The 21,813-nt window shown below is 50.6% G+C and overlaps 1 protein-coding gene across 30 annotated transcripts in view; it reads right to left on the bottom strand.

Moving 5' to 3' along the window:
• The window catches only part of CDK18 (cyclin dependent kinase 18), a 173,452-nt gene that overhangs the window by 74,419 nt on the left and 77,220 nt on the right, over window positions 1-21,813 (bottom strand). For 13 of the 30 annotated variants that reach the window (XM_039533361.1, XM_039533363.1, XM_039533366.1 and 10 more), the window contains 3 exons: window positions 17,445-17,545; window positions 16,711-16,886; window positions 2,269-2,461 (listed from right to left, as the gene is read on the bottom strand). The exons of 10 other annotated variants lie outside the window; for them this stretch is intronic. In XM_039533361.1, the coding sequence (XP_039389295.1) occupies window positions 2,269-2,461; window positions 16,711-16,719 (202 nt within the window). In that variant the 5' untranslated portion in view covers window positions 16,720-16,886; window positions 17,445-17,545. Of the gene's footprint in view, window positions 1-461; window positions 604-2,268; window positions 2,462-16,710; window positions 16,887-17,444; window positions 17,546-21,813 lie in introns of those variants that run through there. 7 more of the 30 variants (XM_039533382.1, XM_039533384.1, XM_039533386.1 and 4 more) reach the window with 5 other exon arrangements.

Below are 21,813 nucleotides of genomic sequence, written 5' to 3'. Positions count from 1 at the left end.
CAGGCAACAGATTTTCCCCTCCTCTCCCGGCCGGCCAGCTTCCTTCAAAGACGGGCCAGTATCGTGCCCTGCAAGAAAACTCCTCTGGGTTTTGGAGAAAGGCGTGATGGAGGGGAGGGGGAACAAGGCTTCCTAAATGCCCCGCACCAAAACCAAAACACACACAGGAATCTCTTCTGCCAAGGAGGAGACCAGAATATCCTACTGCTACATTTGGCATAAAGCTGATCTGCCTGTTTCTGATCTCCCACCCCCGGCCCCCAACTACCCTCATGCCCTCTCCCACAAAGTACAGCATGCCACCCAGAGATCAATAAGCCCCACCGAGGAAGCTGTGCTGGGAAGGGATATAAAAGGGGAACTGTTCCTTTAAAAGCAAATCCCACTCTGCCTACCTTTGCTCTGTTTACATTGCAATGTTGGTGAAATGTAACCGCACAAGGGGAAGAGTCACTACTTACACGCCGGAGAAAGAGGAGACTGTTTCTTTCTTTCAAATCAAGTCCACTTTTGCTTCCCCAAGTCTTTCCCGTCTCCGATCTCTCCCCTGCACCAGGCGGGCTGGTCTGCCTGGCGCACTTCACTCCCAGAAAAGGTAAGAAAAGAGTCTTCCCGCAGCAACCTGAGGCTGGGGCTGCAAGAGGCACTGAGCAAAGGGCGGGGACAGAGAGAGAGAGAGAGAGAGAAATCCTCCCAGTACGGCTGAAGTATTTCATGTGTGACACTGGCTCCTCCCCAAAGCTGACATCCCTGCCGGGCAACTGCCAATCCTGGGGGTGTAGCAAGCCCTGCTTGGCTTGGGCTCAGATGTCTTTTCACCAGCTGTCCCAGGCTTACAAGGATAGGTGGGTGCACAGTGTACTTCTGGATGGCAGCAGCCATTTGCTCCTGCTCACTTGGAAAACAAACCTGGCCTCTGATCCCCCTTCCCACCCACCCAAACCCACTGTATGTCTTCACTGCAAAGTTTATTCAGGCTCTTCCTAGGGGGCTGTCCACACACAAACCCCTCTCCCCTGGGGTGGGGGTGCTGGACAGGCTGGGGGTGTAGGCTAGAGCCTAGGAGCCATTTCCAGTGGACTGGTAACTCACCCACTCGGCAGTGTGGACACTGGCAAAGAGACTAACAAGCCTTGCAGCAGCATCAGGGCTGCATCTCCCTGTTGGGCGCCGTCAGTCGTCATTCCAAGCAGCAAAATCCAGCCACGGATTCCCCATCCCTCCGTGCCCCAAGGCGTATCGAGCTGAAGTCTGATCCAGCCCAGGGCAGACAGAGCAGCTGGCTGGGAAGTTTGGTTTTAGAACCGTCCCTGCCCCATGGAACAGATTCCCCAGCTGGTGGAAACGAGTGTGGCTCGATTGACTTCAATGGAATGATGCTGATTAACACCAGCTGAGGATCTGGGCCGCTGGTGCCAAAGTTCAGAGTTCCACCACTCGGGGGACAGCGAGTCCGCTGCAAAATTCTGTCCAGAACCTGACTGTGAGCCCTGCTCCGACCTCCGAGTTTGGGTCGTGCTCGTCTTTCCCCCAGCAGGGCCCCCTGCAGAATTCTTCCAGCATAGTGGGGAAACCCCAGCAAGCGGAGCTGGCTTTATGCTGCCTCTCACAGGAGTTCCTGGCAAAGAGGCAGGAGCTTTCTTTGAGGGAGGGAAATATGGCCGGCAGCCTGGCTATTCCCAGCGCCCTAGGGGGCACAAACCAGGGAAGCCCTGGAGGTTGCTCTAAGCTGCAGACGATGCAGGAGATGAACTGGACCCTAGCAGCCTCCACATAAAGCCAGTGTTGCCCACTCTCACTTCCCTGATCCCAGCACCAAGCTCATGTGGGATGAATTTGACTCCCAGCATGAAAACACCAACAACCAACCAACCTGTGGCATGAAAACATAAGGCTGGGGAACTGGTTACCCAAACCTTTTAGATTTCTACTTATCAGCCTAATGCGTTTCCATTGGATTCTGTGTTTGCAACATGATCATCTTTGCCAGGAACTATTTGCTGTATTATATTTAGCCAAACATATTCAGCTTTCCAAAAACAGACACCCATGGAAATAAACCAGGCTTACAGAAGGTATCAACATCATCTGTCTGTGACTAATTAATTTCTCACATAACTTGCAATATCATTCCCATACCCTCTCCAACACTGGCTGTCACTAGAATTTCAGTAACGAATGTAATATTAGGTTAAAATGTCAGCGTCATCCAAGAGGATTTGGGGGAGACGGGAGGGTTGGAATAAGATGGGGATGCTAATAACACACCTCTGTTTGGCAGGGCATGGCGCCCCTTAGAAAGAGAGCATGGAGAACAAGAGGCCAGAAGAAGTCCTGGGAGACTGTTCTGTCCTGGGAGATTGTCCTGTCTGTTTTCATACAGAATTACAAGGCTGTCTGTTTTCTGCTGGAGGACTCCTTGGAGAACTGGAGAAATGATGACATCACAAGAGTGTGAAAGCTGAGCAAATGAGAGAGGAAGGGATTTTTAGTCAGGCTGTTTTGTTAGCTCATCTTAATACCTTTATAACTCTAACACCCAACCAAGACCTTGGGAGGGATGTGACCTTTGTGAAAGATTCAGCATCTTTACCACAATAACTGAGAAACTTCCCAGCCCGACTCTCTAGTCTTCTAGAGGGCCCTCCAGCTAAAACGAGAAGTTAAGACCTTGTTGCATCTCCCAGACAGACCGACAGACCAAGAGTTGACCAGGCTTTGGAGGCTGAATTCCGCTCTCATCTTTAGAAGCTGTCCTCCCAGTTCATGTCTGAGGTACGTTAGGCAGGTGGGGTGTATAGATAAGCTAGCTGGTGAGAACTGATGGCCTGTGGTTAAGGCAGCAAACTAGAACATGGCTGAACTTGGTTCAAACCCAGCTTTGCCACAGACTCCCCGTGTGACCTTGGGAGAGTCCCTTAGTCTCTCTGTGCCTCAGTTCCCCATCTGCCAAATGGGGATCATAATCCTTCCTTTGTTTGTCTTGTCTATTTAAAATGGTAAACTCTTTGGGCAGGGACGATCTCTTAACAAGTTTACATGCAATGCCTTGCACGATGGGGTGATTTCAATAGAACGGTATTTCTTGCTGATCACGTGACACCAAATGGAACTTCAGTCTCCAGTGCTGCCAGCCTGGCACCTTAAAGTCATTTAGAACCAGGAAGCCAAGCAGAATCTCAGGCAAAACGTATCCAATTAGGGACAGTGAGCCCAGAACCGAAGACAGAAAGAGAACTCACTGGCGGAACCAGTTTCAGAAGCAGCACTGGACCTGCATGCAACAGCTAGGACTTTTACACGCAATTAGTGAGCAGGGATGTAAGCTCCGTGCCTGTGTCACACCAGCTGCCTATGGGCCCATAATATTCCCCATAAAAATAAATCACACTAATCACCATGCCAATGGAGAGCTCTAATCCTGATGGGAATGACATGGAGTGGAGAAGCCAAGAATTTGAAGACGGGAAGATTTCCTAGTGCTAGCTGTTCAGAGACAGCCTGGGAGAGAAACCACCTCAGATAAACATGGCAGCAGCGTGGGAGAGGTGGGGAGCATTACACTGAATGTTAGATGTTCATTAGGATGCAGGCCAGCAATACAGTACCCCTAGTAGGGGGGCACTGGGCTCCATATTGTAACCCAGGGTTCATTCCCAACAATATCCTAAAGCAAAGTGTCCCCTAAGCAACAGTCTGTGGAGGACAGCAGGGTCTGATGGTCATTGGCCTTGAGTCAGGCACATGTCATCAGAAGCCTCTGCAACATGGAGTGGCACATTTAGGCTTAGAAGGGTTTAGAACACGTGACCTATGGGAAAAGGTTAAAAAAAACGGGACATGTTTAGTTCTGAGAAGAGAAGACAGAGAGGGGACCTGACACCAGTCTTCAAATATGCCAAGGACTGTTACAAAGAGGACAGTGATCAATTGTTCTCCACGGCCACTGGGGGCAGGACAAGAAGTAATGGGTTTAATCTGCAGCATGGGAAATTCAGATTAGATATTAGGAAAAACTTTCTAATGCTATGGGTAGTTAACCTCTGGAACAGGCTTCCAAGGGAGGCTCTAGACTCCTCATCATTGGAGGTTTTTAAGCAAAGGTTGGACAAACACATGTCAGGGTTGGCCCAGGTTTACCTGATCTGCAAGCCCAGGTGACTGGACTTGATGCGCTCCTGAGGTCCCTTCCAGCCTGGCATTTCTCTGATTCAGTGATTTGCAAGGCAGTGTGGACTGTGCTTTTCCAACATGGCCGTTTAGCAGCTGGGTGGAACAGAGGCATGTTTGGGTTTTTTGCAAAGTCCTGCTGTGCCCACAAACTGTGAAATCAAGCAATCATATGAAATTTCACAGGCAAATTTAGCTGAAATGGGCCCGTTGAAGTGAGGAATATTTTTCAAAAATGGGTCTGGTTTGGAAGTCGCGGCAGTTTGCCGAAGCCGGTGATTGTGAGCATGGCAGCTTTCCCCTGGGGGTATTTTGCTCGGGGGCTGGACAGGGCAGTGAACCCAGGAACTGTTACCGAAATGCAATTCCTAGTGCACAGATTGGCCAAACTGCAGCCAATGGGTCAGATGCGGTCTGGGGAGCTCCACAGGGAAGCCCCTGGCTGCTTTCATGTTGGATACAGGTTGCATCCCTTGGAGACATCAGCCCTGCTCCTACCCTGCCTGGCACCTTGTGCGGTCACTTACCCCTCCATAACATGAGCGCAGATGCTCACAGATCTGGACAGCAGTGTTTACATCCACTGCCCACTCATTTTGCTCAGGGGGAATGGCTACATGGGATGCCAGGCAGTGGAGAATCAAGCCCGAGAGCCAAGCCCAGCAGGTAACTCTCCATCTCGATCCAGACCTGGCACACTGGGACCTGCACCTCCACATGAGCAATGACAGCCACTGCAAACTGTTCTGTTTCATGCCAATTAGGCACAGCCCTGGGGCTCCTGTCAAGTTACCGGCATGGCCCTTAGGTGGGCAACCCCAGGCACCAGTGGGTTAGGATTCTGCTGGAACGTCCATCGTAGCAGGTGAATTCCCCAGGAGATGGGCATAGAGATATGGACAGGTCCACCCTCTACACAGACAGCACCACGTTTCTTCCTTAAACCAAAAACACCTCCCCACCCCAAGGATGAGCCAACAGCAGAGAGATCCCAGACGACACTGCTGAGTCCTTTCGCTAGAGATGGGGAGGTTTCCCTGCCAACAGGACTAGAGATGGGGAGGAGGTTTCCCTGCCAACAGTTTTCTAGGAGAGACTGGTGAGCCCTGAGCAGCATTTTAATCACAGACTCCTGAAGGGATTTGCTCAGGCTGCTCTTCCCTACAGCGCTCTCCTTCAACTGGTGCATCTGCAGAGCCCCGGCCCCAGAGGAACCGGCACAGGAAATGGAGCAGAACCTAGTGTTCCAGCGTTCTGCGGGCAGGGGAGCAGGAGAGATCATTCACTGCAGCAGGAGCCCCGCAGAGCTGCACCCTCGCCCACCACCACCAGTACAAAACCCGGGGGTGCAACCCCGCTGCTCCCACCCGATCCCTGGGTCACTTGTACTAGGTTGGAGATGGGGAAACAGCTGGTTACCACCTGGGCAGGGCGTCGTGGGGAGGAGCTGCGTTTACTGGCAGATCTTCTTGCTTCCCACTGGAGAGTTTGTACTGGGTTATTTGTCATTTCGGATGCATGGCCTCAATTCTGTTGTGTATTGATGTTGGTTGGAGTGAGGGACTGATCAACTCTGAGGCCGGGACGTCTCTCCCTATGTGTATGAACAGCACCTCACACGTTGCAGCTTGTAGGTGCTATTGTGCTACAAATAAAAGAAGAGCCTGGCAAGTGAAGTAGGGAGGGGTTATTATCCCAATTTAACGGGATGGGGAAACAGATGGGGAAACTGAGGCACTGAGCACTGAAGTGACTAAGAGGGGAGTTCAGTCTCCATGATCCATTCAGCAGCTGGTCCCTCCGTGCTGCAACCAGCAGAGAGGGGGACCAAACGCAGTGGTGGTTTTCGTACTACAGGCCCAGTCCGCTAGAAATGCACCGAGACCCCAGCTCATTGCATACAAGCCACCGAACAACAAGCGCGATGACCTCTCCTAGCTACCAGGCTGGGCTGGAGGCGACCTGCTGGCAAGCCGGCCAAACCCCCGAACCATCCGTCCCAGAGATCTCTCGTTTTCAATCACCCTTTGGCCCCTCCCTGGTCTCCTCTAACACTGATCTCGGCCTCCAAGCCGGGAAACGCAGCCTGGCCAATCTGCGCTAAAAGAGCTGGGCATTCCATGCGGGCAGGCTGCTCGCATCCCCGATGGAGCTGCTCAGGCCCCAGGCGCCACCGCCACCCTCTACATAATTCCACATCCATCTAGAGCAACATCCGTCTGGGGAGCTCAACGCCCCTGGTGCAAACCTTCCGTGCTCAGGCCCCACAGTATCCCTGCAAGGCAGGGGAACATTCGCCTCATTTGATTGATGGGGATACTAAGGCACAAGGGAGGCTGAGCAAATTGTCAAAGGTGACAGGGAGTGAGGGACAGCTGGGAATAAAGCCCTGGTTCCCAGTCCGGTGCTCTAATCATTAGACCTCACTTCCTCTGAGAGGCAGGACTGGAACACAGGAGCGCTGGTTCTCAGCCCAGTGCTCTAACCACTAAGCACACCTATTAATAAAAAGTCATGACAATCCTATACTGAGCACTCTAACATGGGTGCGTCTGACAGTCTAGACTGGAGAGTGAAGAATCCGCAGCAGTATGTACACACTAACCACAGATAATATTCTCTGAAAGTCTATGAAACAAGCGTCAGCACAAGGGGAAGTCACCTCTTTTCTTTATGCAATCCCCCTGCTTTCACCTCGCTTCCAAGTGGAGCAACACTGGCGTGGCACAGCTGTCCCAGATCCCGGAGGATTCACAGTGGCGCAGTTACAGATGCTCACGCGCAGGTTTTCTCCTCTCCTAACCCGAGACAGCTCACGTGCACACACACGCTTCACTCTGACAGAAGCAGGCGGATGGGTCTTCAGGGAGCAGGACATACAATGCGTTTTAGAGTCTCTCCTTCCAGTGAGCACTTCACCTTCCCATCAACCTGCCACTCGGGTGCTACACAGGCACCGACTCCCAGAGATAAAACATGTTCATCCCCTGCTGCCCACGTCATGTTCATCTCTTGCACACACACGAAAATCATTGCCAGGAGGCCAACCACTGAAGCATTCAGTCTGACCTTTAGATTCAAGACGGGCAACTTCATTTGCAAAATTTGCAACTGGCCACTGATTTTTGGGTGCCCAATCGGAGTCACCTTGGACCTGGTTTTCATAGGGTACTGAGCCCCTGCAAATCCCACTGATTTCACCTGGAGCTGCAACCTCTGAAAACCCTCGGTCTCAAGTCAGGCACCCCAAATCAGCGTCCACTTTTGCAAAATCTAGGCCCGAGGTGGATGATTTTTGTTGCTGCCTTGAGTTAGAGCAGACAGCTGGGCATCAGGACTCCTGGGTTCTTTTCCTGACTGTGCGGGACCTGGGGCAGGCTAAGAGATCTCTCCATGCCTCCGTTTCCCCAGTTTGCAGGCTTACCTCACTTGTGCCAGGCACACTGAGATCTTCAGCTGATGGGAATGTTAAACTGCTATTAGCCTGTCATTTCCCCACCCCATCCTACATGTGCTCAGAGGGGTTGTTGATCACCACGTTATCTAAATAACTTATTATTAAAGCAGCTGTCACCAGAGGCACAGCTTGTACCAGACATTCTTCGTGCCTCTGTTCCAGCACGCTGTGGTAAACCTGCCCCACTCAAAGACAGATTACCATTCAGGTAACAGACCAGGGATCGTTTGGGGGTTAGCTGAGCCTGTGTACCTAAAAATTCAAGCAGATCTGACCTCCACTGGCTATTTCAAACTTGGCACTTTGCTTTTGCAGTGGCTAAAGCAGCAGCAGCAGTTTCTTACTGCTGGTATCACAGGAGTGCCATCAGGTGCTAGACACAGAGCGAGAGACAATCCCTGCCCCAAAGAGCTTACAGTCTAAACTGACAAGATCGATAAAGGGAGAACTGTTATCCTCATTTTACAGGGGAGGAACTGAAGTATAGGAAAGAGTGGGACAGATTCAAATACTCTTACACTGAGTAATACCTACTCCCACTGAGACGTGACTTGCCCGTGTTCACAAAGGGAGTCTGTGGCAGTGTCTAGAAATGAGCAGGAGGTGTCCTACATCCCAGTACAGCGCACCAGCCACAAGAGCATCCCACATGGAGAGTAATCACCTGAGGGTATGTCTACACTGCACACTAAGCTGGGACTCTAACTCCGGTTTGAGCCCATGTCCCTGTTCTGTCCACATACAAATCAGTCTGACTCGGGTCAGCAAGCAGGTCCGAGGACCCTGCTAAGGTGGGGGGTGCATCAGAGCCTGAGTCCTGCGGTGACCCGGCTCCGAGCCCAGTCATTGTGGACTCGGGTCAAGCTGCAAACCCACTGCGCAGTGCAGTGTGGACGTGTTTGCATGGCTGTGAGAGCTGGGTCCAGCAACTGTAAACTCAGGTTGACAGTGCAGTGTGGATGCTCAAGCCCACACACTCAGTTTACAATTCAATGTGGACATACCCTTAGACACACTTCAGCCAAAAAAAAACCCCAATCAACTAACCTCATTGCACTCAACTAAACTCACTGGGGCTATGCTACACACCTCACACACACTAAAAACGTACAGTCAGCCAAAACACAGTTGACCGTAGCAACCAACAGACCAATAGGAAAACAATAAATCCAGCAGCAACTAGTCTCAGTTTTGCCCTCGCAGCATCACCATAACAACGGATCCACCAATCGGAGCCAGAGAATTGTGCACTTAGCAACCAGAGGCAGACAAATTACATGGGAATAAAAATTATGCAGAAAGTATTTTTTCCAAGCTTTTCATGTAAACCCATTCAAAAGGCCTTTGGACTCTGCAAAGCCAGAGCCTGAAACTCACGGTCATGTCAAATGAACAATAAGGTTGCAATCAATAGTTGCACTTTTCCACCCAAGAGGCTCTTCGGGCCAAAGGCATGGAGTTCTCCTAGGGAGGAGTTTGGCCATCGGTTTGCATTACTTAACTCTTGGCTGTGTGGTTCAGAATGGCTCCTTTCTGCCCCTTACACAGCCAGCATCCAGGGGAACAGGCATCACTTACCTAGAAACCTCAGAGAGATGGCGGAAGCATCCAGAATTTGCTAACGCTAGGGCTGAAGCAGGACTTAAGTAGTGCATAGGTCTTGGGTTAGCCCTCTGCACTAGGGGGATCTTCACCCTATCCAAAGAGCAGTGGGACTGGGGGAAGCAAGCAGGAATGTTTGCTCAGGAAAGATTTCCTAGGGACCGCTGAGAGACAGGTGTGGGGCTGCTCTAAGGAAAGGAGATACAGTGCCCGACAGAGGGACAGATTACAGTCATGTTAGCTACTCTGGCACCTGTGCTCCAAGTCTGAAATTGAGACTCATGGGCTCCCCCTGCCCGGCTCCATGGCCCAAGTTCCTGGGATTGCAGAGGTTGGGAAGATGCTCATGCTGCAAAGAGGCTCCCAAGCAGGGAAAAATTGGTGGGACTTTCCTCACATTCAACTCGCCTTGCTCCTCCCTGCCATCTCCCTTTCCCCTCTGCTCCCTAGAAGAGACACAGGCTCAATTAATCTGCATATTTGCTGCTAATTATTTACCCAGAGCCACCAGTTGGGGAAGTGGCTCTGGCATGGATGTGGCTGACAAATGCTTACTGACCAGGAGTCAAGGCTGCCCGTTGCTGCCTGACTTAGCTCTACACCCAGGGTTTGAAGAGAACATGGAAGTCAATGGTGTAGTGGCTGGGGAAGAGGAATGCAAAGGGACTGGATATGCAGGCAACTCCCTTCTGGGTCAGTTATCCCAGTTATACTGAGGTTAAGAGAGGAACACACTGAAGCACCTAATTATAAGCTTAGCTGGGAGCAATCTGAGTTATCACACAGGAACTGACATTCCCCATGCAGAGGCAAATTGCTCTCTTCTAATGGCTGCTTATCAGTAGGATAAATCCATTGAAGCATTTGGCCCACAGAGTATCCTGGGGGGAGAGGGTCAGATATTGGATACTACGTGAGATGAGTTTTGGGGGGGGGACTCAACCCATTTCCCAATGGGCAGGTGTCTGTAGCACAAATACCCCTTCCACAGCTGGCCCGCATGGTTGGCAGCTTCAACAGAGAAGCCAGGACTGAAGAGGACGCTCACGCCTGTGCAGGACAGCACCACAAGACCTATCATTTAAGGCAACTCGGAGGGCGGACGTGGTGCCTAGGCCATGTGCTGGGCCTCTGCACGGGGGTGGACTTCACCCTGACTGAACAGGCTAAGGAGACTCAGCTCCTGTCCGGTCTCCAGCAGAGGTGGGACACGGTAGCAGATAGCACGGCGGATGTCTGCACTGTCACTGCCCACTGATTTCGGCGGGGGCTGGGTGCTCACCTCCCTGAGGCTTGGCTGAAAGTCCCGGCTGGTGTGTCCATTTGTCTCCCCCACAAGGCTGTGGAAAGCAGGGAGTTGGAGCTCACTCACAGGACAGAGTCAAAAGCATTTAGGGGCTGATAAAGACCACCCCCTTGTCTAGAAAAGGGTTAGACGTTAAGGGCAAAACTCTCCTAACTGCTCTGTGGGTGGCCAACTTGAGATGCTTTAAAGGGGTCTGACTTTTCAGAGGTGCTGAGCACCCTCAATTTAATGCAGTACTCCTGTTCTTGTTGCAGATACAGACTAACACGGCTGCTACTCTGAAACCTCTCCATTTAATGGGAGCTGCAACTGCCACACCTCTGAAAAACAGGCCCCTTTAAGAGGTTTCAAGCTGGGCAGCCGAACATTGAAACACCAGAACCAAAGCCCATTTTGGGGAGTTTGGGTCCTTAATTCTGAAGGAGGAAATCATCTGGTGAAGGCACTGGATTAGGAGCCAGGACTCCTGGGTTCTATTCTTTTCTCTACCACAGTCTGGCTGGGTAGCCTTGGTCAAGCCACTTATGGTGTGATCTCTAGAAGTGCTGAGAACCCACAAGGCATGATTAACTCAACAGGAGCTGCCTGGCTCAGGATCTCTGAAAATCAGGCCACTGATTGCTCTGTGCCTCAGTTTCCTCATCCTAAAAGTGGGAGTGTTAGTTACACTCGCTCACAAGGGCGTTGTGAGGCTTAATCTGTCGACATCAGTGAGATCCTTGGGTTGGAATAAGCTAGAGAAGGGCAGATTTTTGTTGTTATTCATTCTTTGGAGAGCGACAATGATGCCCAGCTCCACATAGATGTGGGAAATGCCATGGACGACAAAAGCAACATACATGTAATATGCAATTCCCTGGGTCTCCCTCTCTCTCTCTATTTTACATGCAGAGTAGTCGAACGCTAATGCCAAAGGAGTTTGCTCCCAGCTGTGGACCTCGTCCTCTATGGCGCCGTGCGAACGGAGCACAGACGGAGGTGAGATAAATTGGTGGAACAATCCATCTCCCTCCACTGCTGACTCATTGACAAGCTTCCCTTTTTCCAAGCCAAGGGATCCGTCCCACTGGCTCAGTCCCGGGCCCAGAGCAAACCTCTCTCCTGCCACCACAGGTGAGTGAGGGCATGGAGTCGGGACTTGGCTGCCTTCGCAGGAGCTGGGTGAAAGAGCTACAGGGAAATGTCTGCCTGCAGGGAGCAGCAGGAGCAAACAAGCAGCTCAGGTGCGTGCACAGCAGGCCAAACCCTTCCCTAGCAGAGAATTGCTGTGGCTAATTAATTTGTGTGTCTGCAGAAGCACCTGCACAGCACTAGGTCCTTTCCAGACAGACAAGAAGGGGCAGTCGCTGCCTCAAGCATTTCACAGTGTAAGGTACAGCCAGAGGTCAAGGAAGGGGGTGAACACAAGGGCCTTTCTAGCCACATCAACAAGATTCCCGACAAGCTGCGCAGCAGAAGGGTCTCTTTTCGGGGAAGGGGGGGGACTTACCAGGGGAGCGGGGAGGGGCTTAGCAGATGAGCTCAGGGAGGGTGAGGGTGCCTGGGGGAAGGCACGGAGGTGACTGTCTGAAAGACTGACAAAGGGGAGGACTGGGGTGGAAATGCTGGTGGAGCAGAGGGGGCAGGGGGAAGCTTGAGTGATGTGAATCACACCCCTCTGACTGCTGTCCGGTGCCCAGCTCTGAGACCAACCGTACTAGGCACGGTTGGGTGAAGAGCACCTGCATGTGGCTGATTCAGCAGGTCAGACGAGAGGATCCCTATGGCCCCTCCTGGCCATATAATAGGGCTTTATGGAGAGAACGGGTTACAGGCTACAGCAATGCACATGGCTGGCTCGCCCCAGGGAGAAGAGCTTTGATGGCACAGAGAGGGGAATGGCAGGGGCCACTCAGACACTCGCTGCCACGTCTGCCATCACCAGGACACCGTGCCGGGGTTTGCTCCCCGCAGCTCAGCACATTTGCTATTTTCAGCCCGGGCAGGGGAACCAGCACAGCCCTTGCCTTCCTCAAACACTGGCGCAGCTGGAGGGTTTGTCAGCTCCACGGCGACAGGCGGGAGAGAGGATCAGGGAAACGTTTCTGAGAGAGAAAGCAAAAGGAGCTAGTCACGGCACGTACCGCGCCCTGCACGACAGTGTCCGGCACAGAGCACCCTGAGGCTGACCAATGGCTGGGCATGTACATAGCACCCAGGCACCATGCAGGGGTCAGAGAGGCGTGGAGAGGGCACAGCCCCACATCTGGGATCGGCTGCAGGTAACACTGTGTTCCAGATCCCCTCTGGACCAGACTGTTCCATCCAGGGTATTGGAGCATGCTGTTCCTTCCCTTCCCGTCACACAACGCCTGCTAACAAACCCGACATCCGCTCCTCTCTGCTGTTATAATTAGGAAGGCAGAGCAGATGGCAAAAACTGTAGTTGAAAGAAGGAAAATCAAATGAAGCTGTCTACCACTGCATGGCAATCCTGCCCTCAGAGCAATCCGGGGGCTCAGGGACGCCGGGGCTGCTCTTGGGTGATCCGCTGGAGCACACGGGATCGGGTGCTGCAAAGACTACGCCTGCAAGGGCTTCACCCTCACTGCCAGGCTCGCGACATGCTCCACACGGACACGCTGCCGGCATGTGCCGCTCGGCGTAGGCACAAGAGGCAGCATGGGCCAATGGCTAGGGCCCAGGAGTCCTGGGTTCTACTCCCAATTCTGCCACTGACCTGCTTGTGTGATCACAGGCAAGTCACTTCCCTTCGCTGAATCCCCTCCCACCCTTCTGCTTTTGAGCTTATAAACTCTTTAGGGCAGGGACTATCTCTCACTACATACGCGTACAACACCTACCATAACCGGGTCCTTGGTGCTACCCTAATAGTCAATTCGTGTATCAAGCTGTGTTGGTTTGCTTACATGGGGGAAATGAATGAACACCCTGCCCCGTGCCCTCTGTGAACCCGGGACAATGGGTTTGGGAGGGGAATTGACATAGGGGCCTCTTCTTATAACTGGCAGTGCTGCCCTGGCAAGGGAACTGCAGGAGAAGTTTGCTCATGAGGAAAATCACCATCTAGCCATCGCATGGGGGGAACTCCAGCCCTGTGCACAAAGCCAGCAGAAAGCCCCCTTCAGCCCCCAGGGAGAGAGTTTGAAGAGAGGGATTCAAGCCTCCTAAACTGCAGAAAAACTGGTTTGGGGATGGATCTGGAGAACCTGATTCAGATGGGACTTATGTGATGCACCGGCCGTGAGTTGGCCATCGGCAACAGGAGAATGCAACCATGGTTAGCAGGAACTCCTGGCCAATGGTGTCAAATGGCACACAGCTCTCAGTTCCCTGGGCAGAATCCTCTAGGTAAATCTACGGCAGGATTTTTTCCCTAGCTGAACACACACACCTACTATTTCATTAGCGATGTCATTCTCAAGCTATTAAGTGCTCCAATGGTATTCCCCACATTCTATGAATACATCCTGCAATCATTTGTACTGCCATGTTGCAGACAGGCTTCCTTCCCTTTTAGATAGTAGGGGCTGAAGGGTCACCCCACAACCCCAGCTCTGGCTGCTCAATGGAAAGGATCGCCGTAATCCAGTGGACTACACAGAAACCGAGGACTCCAGGCACCTGAATTCTAGTCCTGACCCTGCCATTAAATTATATACGACACTGGAGCAAATCAAGCTAGAGTATGATTTCCAGAAGTGCTGAGCACCTACAACTCCAGCTGAAATCAATAGGAGCTGAAGGTGCTCAGCAACTCGGAAAATCAGTCCCTAAAAAACAAAACAAAAAAACCTCTCCTTGCCTCAGTTTCCCCATCTATTCAACAGGGCTGAACCAGCTCTGAGGTCTAGGAATGAAAAGGCTCCATAGGGGCGTCAAAGAACGATTATTACTATTAACTCCATGCCTTTCATCTCTGAAGGGAACCTGCTCCCCAAAGCAACCGGGGGAACATACAACAATCTTTAGATTGCTCCCCTGCACATGTGTCTAGCTGAGGTTCTCCACCACAGGAAAGGCCCTACTTGAATTGCGGGATGATCTTCAAATAACTGTGGCTGAGTTGCGGATAAGACATGGAAAAGTAATAATGGACCTTTATTAATAGTGGTAATTTGGAAAAGCCAGAGTAGAGCTATTTTTTTAAAGAAAAATTTGCTGGAACAATTTAAACACTCAGCTATTGTTATGCTGATTTTTTTTAATATAGAATCAGACATTTTGCTGCAACTATGTTACATTCATTTAAAAAAAGTGACTGGTACAATATAAAATTCAGAAGACTGAAAAAGTCTTAACACAACTGCGGTAGATTCCGAGTCCAGTCACGTTTGCCTTTTATATTTTCACAGGCATTGAATGTTAGTGCAGCACTAACTGTATACTCAAAAAGTCTGCAAAATTGTGGATTGTGCAATATAAGCTCATTTAAAAAACTGCGGTGGACACCTAATATTGCGGGATCTGCAATTTTCGCAATATTGCAAACGAAATAGGGCCTAGCTCACGGGACAGGAAATAAGTGAGCAGGCACATTTCAAAACCCGGTCAGTGAAACAGCACAAAAGGGAATTCCGGGTACTTGCAGAATCATCTTGCCTTGTAAGACCCAGATGTGCTGAACAAATGCAGCCAAGCTCTGATACATGCCGGTACGATCTGTAACTTAAAGCCCAGGGAAATCATCCCTTTAGAATGCAGATAGCACTCTCCCCACCACCCTGGCCTCTATAAACTGCACAAGTAGCATACAAAGGCTGGGGCAGAATTCCCTGGCACCAAAGCATCACAGGACCAGTGTAACTGACCCCGCCCTGCTCCCCTGGCAAGGCCCAGTGTAGGGTGCATAAGGGAGGAGATAGGGGGGTTGTGCAAAGCATAACACTCCAGGCACTGTGGGCTATGACAGCCCTTGGGCAGCCCTTAGGAGGCTGCCATAAATGATAGCAACATCCAGCGTTGCTCTAAGTCATGTTAGGTACCAAACTGGCCCTCATCTAGGCCAGAATCTGGGGATCTTAAAGGCATCTTTGCCAACCCCTCCCCGTGCCTCCAAGAAGGGCAGCACAGAACCAGACCTGTAACCTATAAGACACCCCCCAACCACAGCTCAAATCCAGAGTAGCAAATCCTAATGCAGATTATTAAACGGCGCAATTCTAGCACTGTTTTGACTAATGAAGCAGCTTTCCCTGCACTTGCAGAGCCACCAAAGCAATGGCTAAAGGTTATGTCAGGACTGGTCTCTATGAAGCTTCTCTCTACACTGTCGAGAGCCTTATAAATTACATCCAGAAATGCCACAGAAGAGCATCTGCATTTGCAGGAGCTGGATGTGATCCTCCTGGCATTCACATCGTGTACATCAGGAGTAACGCTATTAAGTCAAGGAAGCTACAGTGGTGTAGAACTGAGAGCAAAGAGTACAAGGTTAGAACAACTGTTTATGGCTTTAAATCTCTTGGTTCACAAGCCTCCGGATATAACCAACATATTTTTAGCTGCTTACTTGTTAAGCAAACATAAGGGAAATGTCAGGGTGATTTTGCATATTGTGCTGGACTTTGCACATTTACTCTGTCACGCTGAAGATTCTGGATCCAAACCAAATCCCAGATCCAAACAGCTCCCAACTTCGTGGGGGGTGGAGAGGGAATGGGGCTAGTATATGAATGCAGATCCTAATCACAATTTTGCAGCTGGTTCCATTTAGATAACAGGCCTCCCCAAACTCCTGGAATCCAACATCCCCACAGTTTGGGGTGGTTGGGATCCAGATCTAAATGTTGGGTGCTCAAGCCCCTATTTAGCACTGATCAGGTTTGGGATGATTATGCAGATCGGCTTTCGGAGACCAAGCTTGGTGGCTTCACTTTAGTCCTGCACAAAATGATGGTTTACACTACAGATCTAAATGCATCAAACTCTCAGAAACCCTTGCAAACCGCTACATGATGCACAGAGCTTAAAGGGAGAGGGCAATTCTGGTTGGAGGTTCATTGTAGGGTGCCAGGAACCGGAACCTGAAAGCAAAGCTCAAGAGGAGGAAGAAACCACATGAAGCAAAAGGAATGGAAAAAAAAATATGCAAACTCAAACCAACCAAAGATGCTGCATGGTGTGTGACTCTAGACACAGCTTCTACACTTGCTGACGTAAATGAGACACTGACCTGAAGCATCTGACGGAGGGTGGACTTCCAGTTAAACAGCTGAGACTCCAGGGAGGTAGTACGGCCTACTGGATAAGGAACAGGTCTGGAAATGGGGAGACCGGGGTTCTAATCTCTATGCCACTGGGTGAAGATTGGACAAGTCGCTTCTGCTCTCTGTGCTTCAGCTTTCTCCTCTAGAAAATATTTCACAGGTAGGCATCATGGGGCACAATTCAGTAACACACGAGGGGGATGCTAGAGAAGGGCACATGGTTATTATAGGGGTCTGGTTCTGAGCTTTTTGATTGGGGATTCATGGTCTAGACATGGCATTACCAGGAGGAAGACATTTATGGGCCAGATTTTGAAGGGCTCAGAACCCAACCTGCTTACAGCTTAGCCCTGCCTCGGTGGGCACTGAGCTCTTCTGAAAATCTGGCCCTAACTGTGGGGGGCTGAGCCCTTTTGAAAATTCCAGCCTATGTCATTATGTCCCGTGGCAGCCGCTCCGTATGGTGGTGGCCAGCACGCTGGGACAGCTGCCTCAAAGAAGGTGAGCAAGTCCCAGATGCACTTCCTGGACTGCGGAAGAGACCAGCAGTGAACAGATTTATCATCAGTCACCTGGTTAGATAAGGCACAGCTGATCTGCTGTGACTCTGCTGCAGGGAGCCAGCCCGGGTCACTCCCTGTCTCCTTCCAATGCCTTGCAAATTAAGTGCTACCCCCTGCCCTCTGCCACCTCCGTTTACCTGCCCTCTGATGTGGCTGGATCTGAACCCTGGTCCCTCTCGAGCATTGCCATGAGCAGACCCTGCTGCTGCTGCTCCTGTCATAGCTGCATCCCTGTTAGCTGAGAGATCAGAAACAAAGTGAGGCAGAGCTCAGAGCCCTGGGGCTGTTGGACCTGCTAGCTTCACATGGAAGAGGTTTGGGGGGAGCAGAGTATCCCCAGAATCCCTAGGCTGGCAGCATCACCAGTGCTCAAGTCAGATGAAGAACAGAACCAGTTCCTGCACTGGATGGGCACTGCATTAATTTTTGGACATGCTGCCACCTTGTGGCAGTTCAGAGATACGACTTTCTGCCAAAAAGCCAGCTGGCTCCGCATAACCCCAGCCTAGGCCAAAGCAGCGCAGAGACAAGGTGGTATGAATCTGCCCCACCCACGCTGTGGCGCCCAGCAGCCTACAGAACTTTTCTTCATGCAGGCCGAATGAAAGCACCCCGTGCAGCTCCAGCGCTCACCCTTCCCATAGCTGGCACTGGCTCCATCCTCACGAGCACTGATGTGAGCACAAGCCAGTCTGGTGGCTGATAAAAGCATTGACCAGGCAACCAAGTTGTGGCCCCTCCTGTGCCTGAACAGAGCATCGACTCCTCTGATCACACCGAGGGCACTGATCTCTACCGGACGTTATGTTACTGTGCGGCAGGGCAGGGCTTAATCAGGTGGTGAGCACGGCTATAGCAGCTCTCCAGAACAGCATCGCCAGCAGCTATTTTGCATCCCTCAGCCCCAGCACACACACAAGCACACACACACACACTGTTGCCTTTTAAATATTAACTCTGGGGCAGGGCCAGCTTTCGGAAGTGTGGGATCCTATCGGGGCGGCTCTAGACATTTTGCCGCCCCAAGCACGGAGGGTCTGCTGGTCCCGCGGCTTTGGCGGACCTCCCGCAGGTGCCAAAGACCCGGAGCAAGTGAAGGACCCGCCACCGAAGACCCAGAGTGAGTGAAGGACCTGCCACCAAAGTGCCGAAGACCCAGACCGCCACTGGGTGAGTAAAAATTAAAAAGTTAGACGCTCTTCTTCAGGGTGCAGGGCCCTCTTAGGCGCGGGGCCTAATTCGGGGGAATCGGAGAAATCGGCCTAGAGCCGGCCCTGCTCTGGGGCAGGTTCCAACTGTAAAACCTGTTCTGTCAGGGAGGCAGCCCCATGGCTCCCAGCCCCCTCCCAGGAATCTCTCTGCACTGCTGCTCTTGCTGAGAAGGGTCACAGAGACCTCAAGCAAAAAGCCATGAACTCTCCGCTCCATACAGCACTGAGATAGATAGATTTTTATATTTATTTATTTATTTATTTGCTGGGCTTCCCTGGCCTACCGGGAACCATTAACTGAAAGATAAGAGCACTGCCAGTGCTTAGAGTAGGCGGGGACTGGGAGCAGACATGCCAAACCCGCGAGAAAAAAACAGAAATTGGGCTTGTTTTTGGCTTAATTGGCTTGTGAGTTGCTTGTTGGCTAGTTTTTAGCTTGTAGCTTGTTTGGTTTGTAGCTTGTTGCTTTTTTTTGACTGGCTCCTGGCAAGCAGGGACAAGTGAGGGGAGAGAGTCAGGGGTGCCAGCAGGCCCTCCACAGTCCTAGATTGCACGCCGGGGGGATCTAGTCACACAGAGTGTTGGGGTTCTTAGGGATTGGCTTGTTCTGGCCTTGTTTTGAAATGGGATTAGCTTGATTTTTGGCTTATTGTGAAAGTTGGGGGGCTTATTTACCACATGAAAGTTGGCAACTGGAACTGGGAGTCTGGGCTCCTGCATTCCAGGCCTGGTTCTGCCGCTGAATCAGTGTGACACTGGGAGAGTCACTGCTTCAGGTCTCCATCAGTCCAACCAGAAGGGCACTGCCTGTTTTGCAAGGTTGCTGTGCATTAGCGTTTGGAACATGCCTCAAGTCTCCTCAGACAAAGGGAATTACGGAAGCACAGAGCATGTTTTTTTTCCCCTGTACAAGGAGCAACCAAAGTGCATTTGGTCTGAATGTCCAGTTTCAGAATAAGGAAAACAGTAACAAGAAAGAACAACAGTAACGTCTCCAGGAGCTTTTCAACATTTCAGCCCATTTTTTAAAATTTAAGATAGATGAAGTCAGGACTTTTAAAAAGGTTGAGGAAAAATCTTTTCCTAACATTAGCATTTGTTTCTGAGAAGTGAGAGTTTATGTTACTCATTGCAGAGTCAGGATAGCATATCTGGGAGGTTTGGTCTGCGTCACAACTGTTAAGCTTAAATATTTTTAAGGCAAACAAGCCATCTCCCACAGTTCCAGTCTCTACGGATCGCTGACATCCAATAACTAGTCATTGGTTCCACTTCCCTCTAGTGGATGGATTTTGGAAAGACACCTGTCGGATGTAAAACCTACAATCATGACAGAGCTTTCTTACTACAGTAGTACCACAGAGTTACGAACACCAGAGTTACAAACTGACCGGTCAACCACGCACCTCATTTGGAACCGGAAATACACGATCAGGCAGCAGCAGAGACACACACACACAAAAGCAAATACAGTACAGTACTGTGTTAAACATAAACTACTAAAAGAATAAAGGGAACGTTTAAAAAAAGATTTGACAAGGTAAGGAAACTGTTTCTGGGCTTGTTTAATTGAAATTAAGATGTTTAAAAGCAGCATTTTTCTTCTGTATAGTAAAGTTTCAAAGTTGTATTAAGTCACTGTTCAGTAGTTGTAAATGTTTGAAAGAACAACCATAACGTTTTGCTCAGAGTTACAAACAAGCTCCATTCCCGAGGTGTTCGCAACTCTGAGGTGCTACTGTATTGCAATAAGCAGCTGATTCTGTACACATATGTTTTTTAGGGGTGCTCAATCTCATGAACCACTTGCTCTAATGACCCCAAATTCGGAGCACTAACCCGACCCCTCAGCATGTGAATTTTTAGACTAGTCATCTTTGAATAGTGACTCTCAACCTTAACTATGGCTGAGCTGCTGCTCCATTCCTATTCGCTTTTTGTGTTACAGTAGCAGCCAAGGCCGTAAACCTTCCAAGCCTGGCGCTGTTTGGTATATGTTTGTCCACAATGGGGCCACACTCTGATGCTCGAAGAAACTCATTTAGCCCATGAGAAACTGGTTTGTGGCGTGGTAATAAATGACTGACATTGTTTATATTACGGTAGAGTTTAGAGGTGCCAGCCAGGGATCAGGGCCCCATTGTGTCAGGCGCTGTATCATCTGTCAGAACCAGAGCCCTCTCATTTACCAGGCACTTAGCTGGGGCTGTATTTAAATGTATGTGTTTGTTTCTATGTGTGCATAGTGTGTGTATGTCCATCTGTGTACATGTGTATGAGTGTCCATGTGTGTGCACGCACATCCTCTCTTCCTCACTAGTGAACTCACTTGACTTTGATCAGTCTCTCCTTGGAGCACAAGTATAGTGCCCACAAGAGTCCCCAAGTCTCTGCATCTCTGGATCTGTTCCTCCAGTTCCCCCTCGATCCACATCTCTGGGGCTGGTCATTTCTCCGTGATTTACGCAGTGCTGGGAACTCCATGTGCACACATTTCCCTGCAGAGAATCAGCCTATGCAGAGACCCGACCAACCGGAGACTTGCTGCTGAAAATGCACCTGGAACTATTCCCAGAGAAGGATGTGTACAAGTCTAGGAAATTGGATGCTAAATAAATAGCCTTTCCCTGCCAGTACTTTGTGTTCAGAAGATAACGGGACAAGTCTGTTCTGTTCCTCTCCCTTGCCAGGGCAATTGTACCAGAAACTTCTGAGAAGCCACGAGGAGCTCTTTTGATAGAACCATAGAATATCAGGGATGGAAGGGACCTCAGGAGGTCATCTAGTCCAGTCCCTTGCACTCAAGGCAGGACTAAGTATAAAGCCTTTCAATCTATAGCTGGGCCGGTCTACGCCCTGTCCAGGTCGGTGGCAGCTGGAAGTTGTTACCATCTGACACCTGTTTGATTTGATCCTGCAAACTGTCAATAACCCACAAAACCCTGTGCTTCTTGCCCGTTGCTCAAAAATAACCCCCTGCAGCAGCTGGCTCTGAGAACTCCTCCATTCCTCTTCGCTCTTCAACAGTGCAAAGACTTGCAAGAATATTCACAGCCAGAGTGTTGCACTAAATTGGACTAGGCAGCTGCAAACCACTGCCCTCTAGTGAATCAGAACTGCCCACCAGCATGTGACAGGCCCTATTGCTACTAAGGAGAGTCTCATTTAGCCCAAGCAGTAGAGACCTTCGATTCTGGAGCAGGAGGATCTGGGTTCTATTCCTGGGCAGTTCTAAGTGGCCATTATGCATATCATAGGGACAACAGCGAAATCTGACGTTGCTGTGGATCTGTGA

Source organism: Mauremys reevesii, linkage group 4 (genome assembly GCF_016161935.1).
Source record: "Mauremys reevesii isolate NIE-2019 linkage group 4, ASM1616193v1, whole genome shotgun sequence".
Classification (NCBI taxonomy): Eukaryota; Metazoa; Chordata; order Testudines; family Geoemydidae; genus Mauremys; species Mauremys reevesii.
The sequence above is the reverse complement of the archived record's forward strand: the minus strand, read 5'-3'. Positions and strand labels throughout refer to the sequence as shown.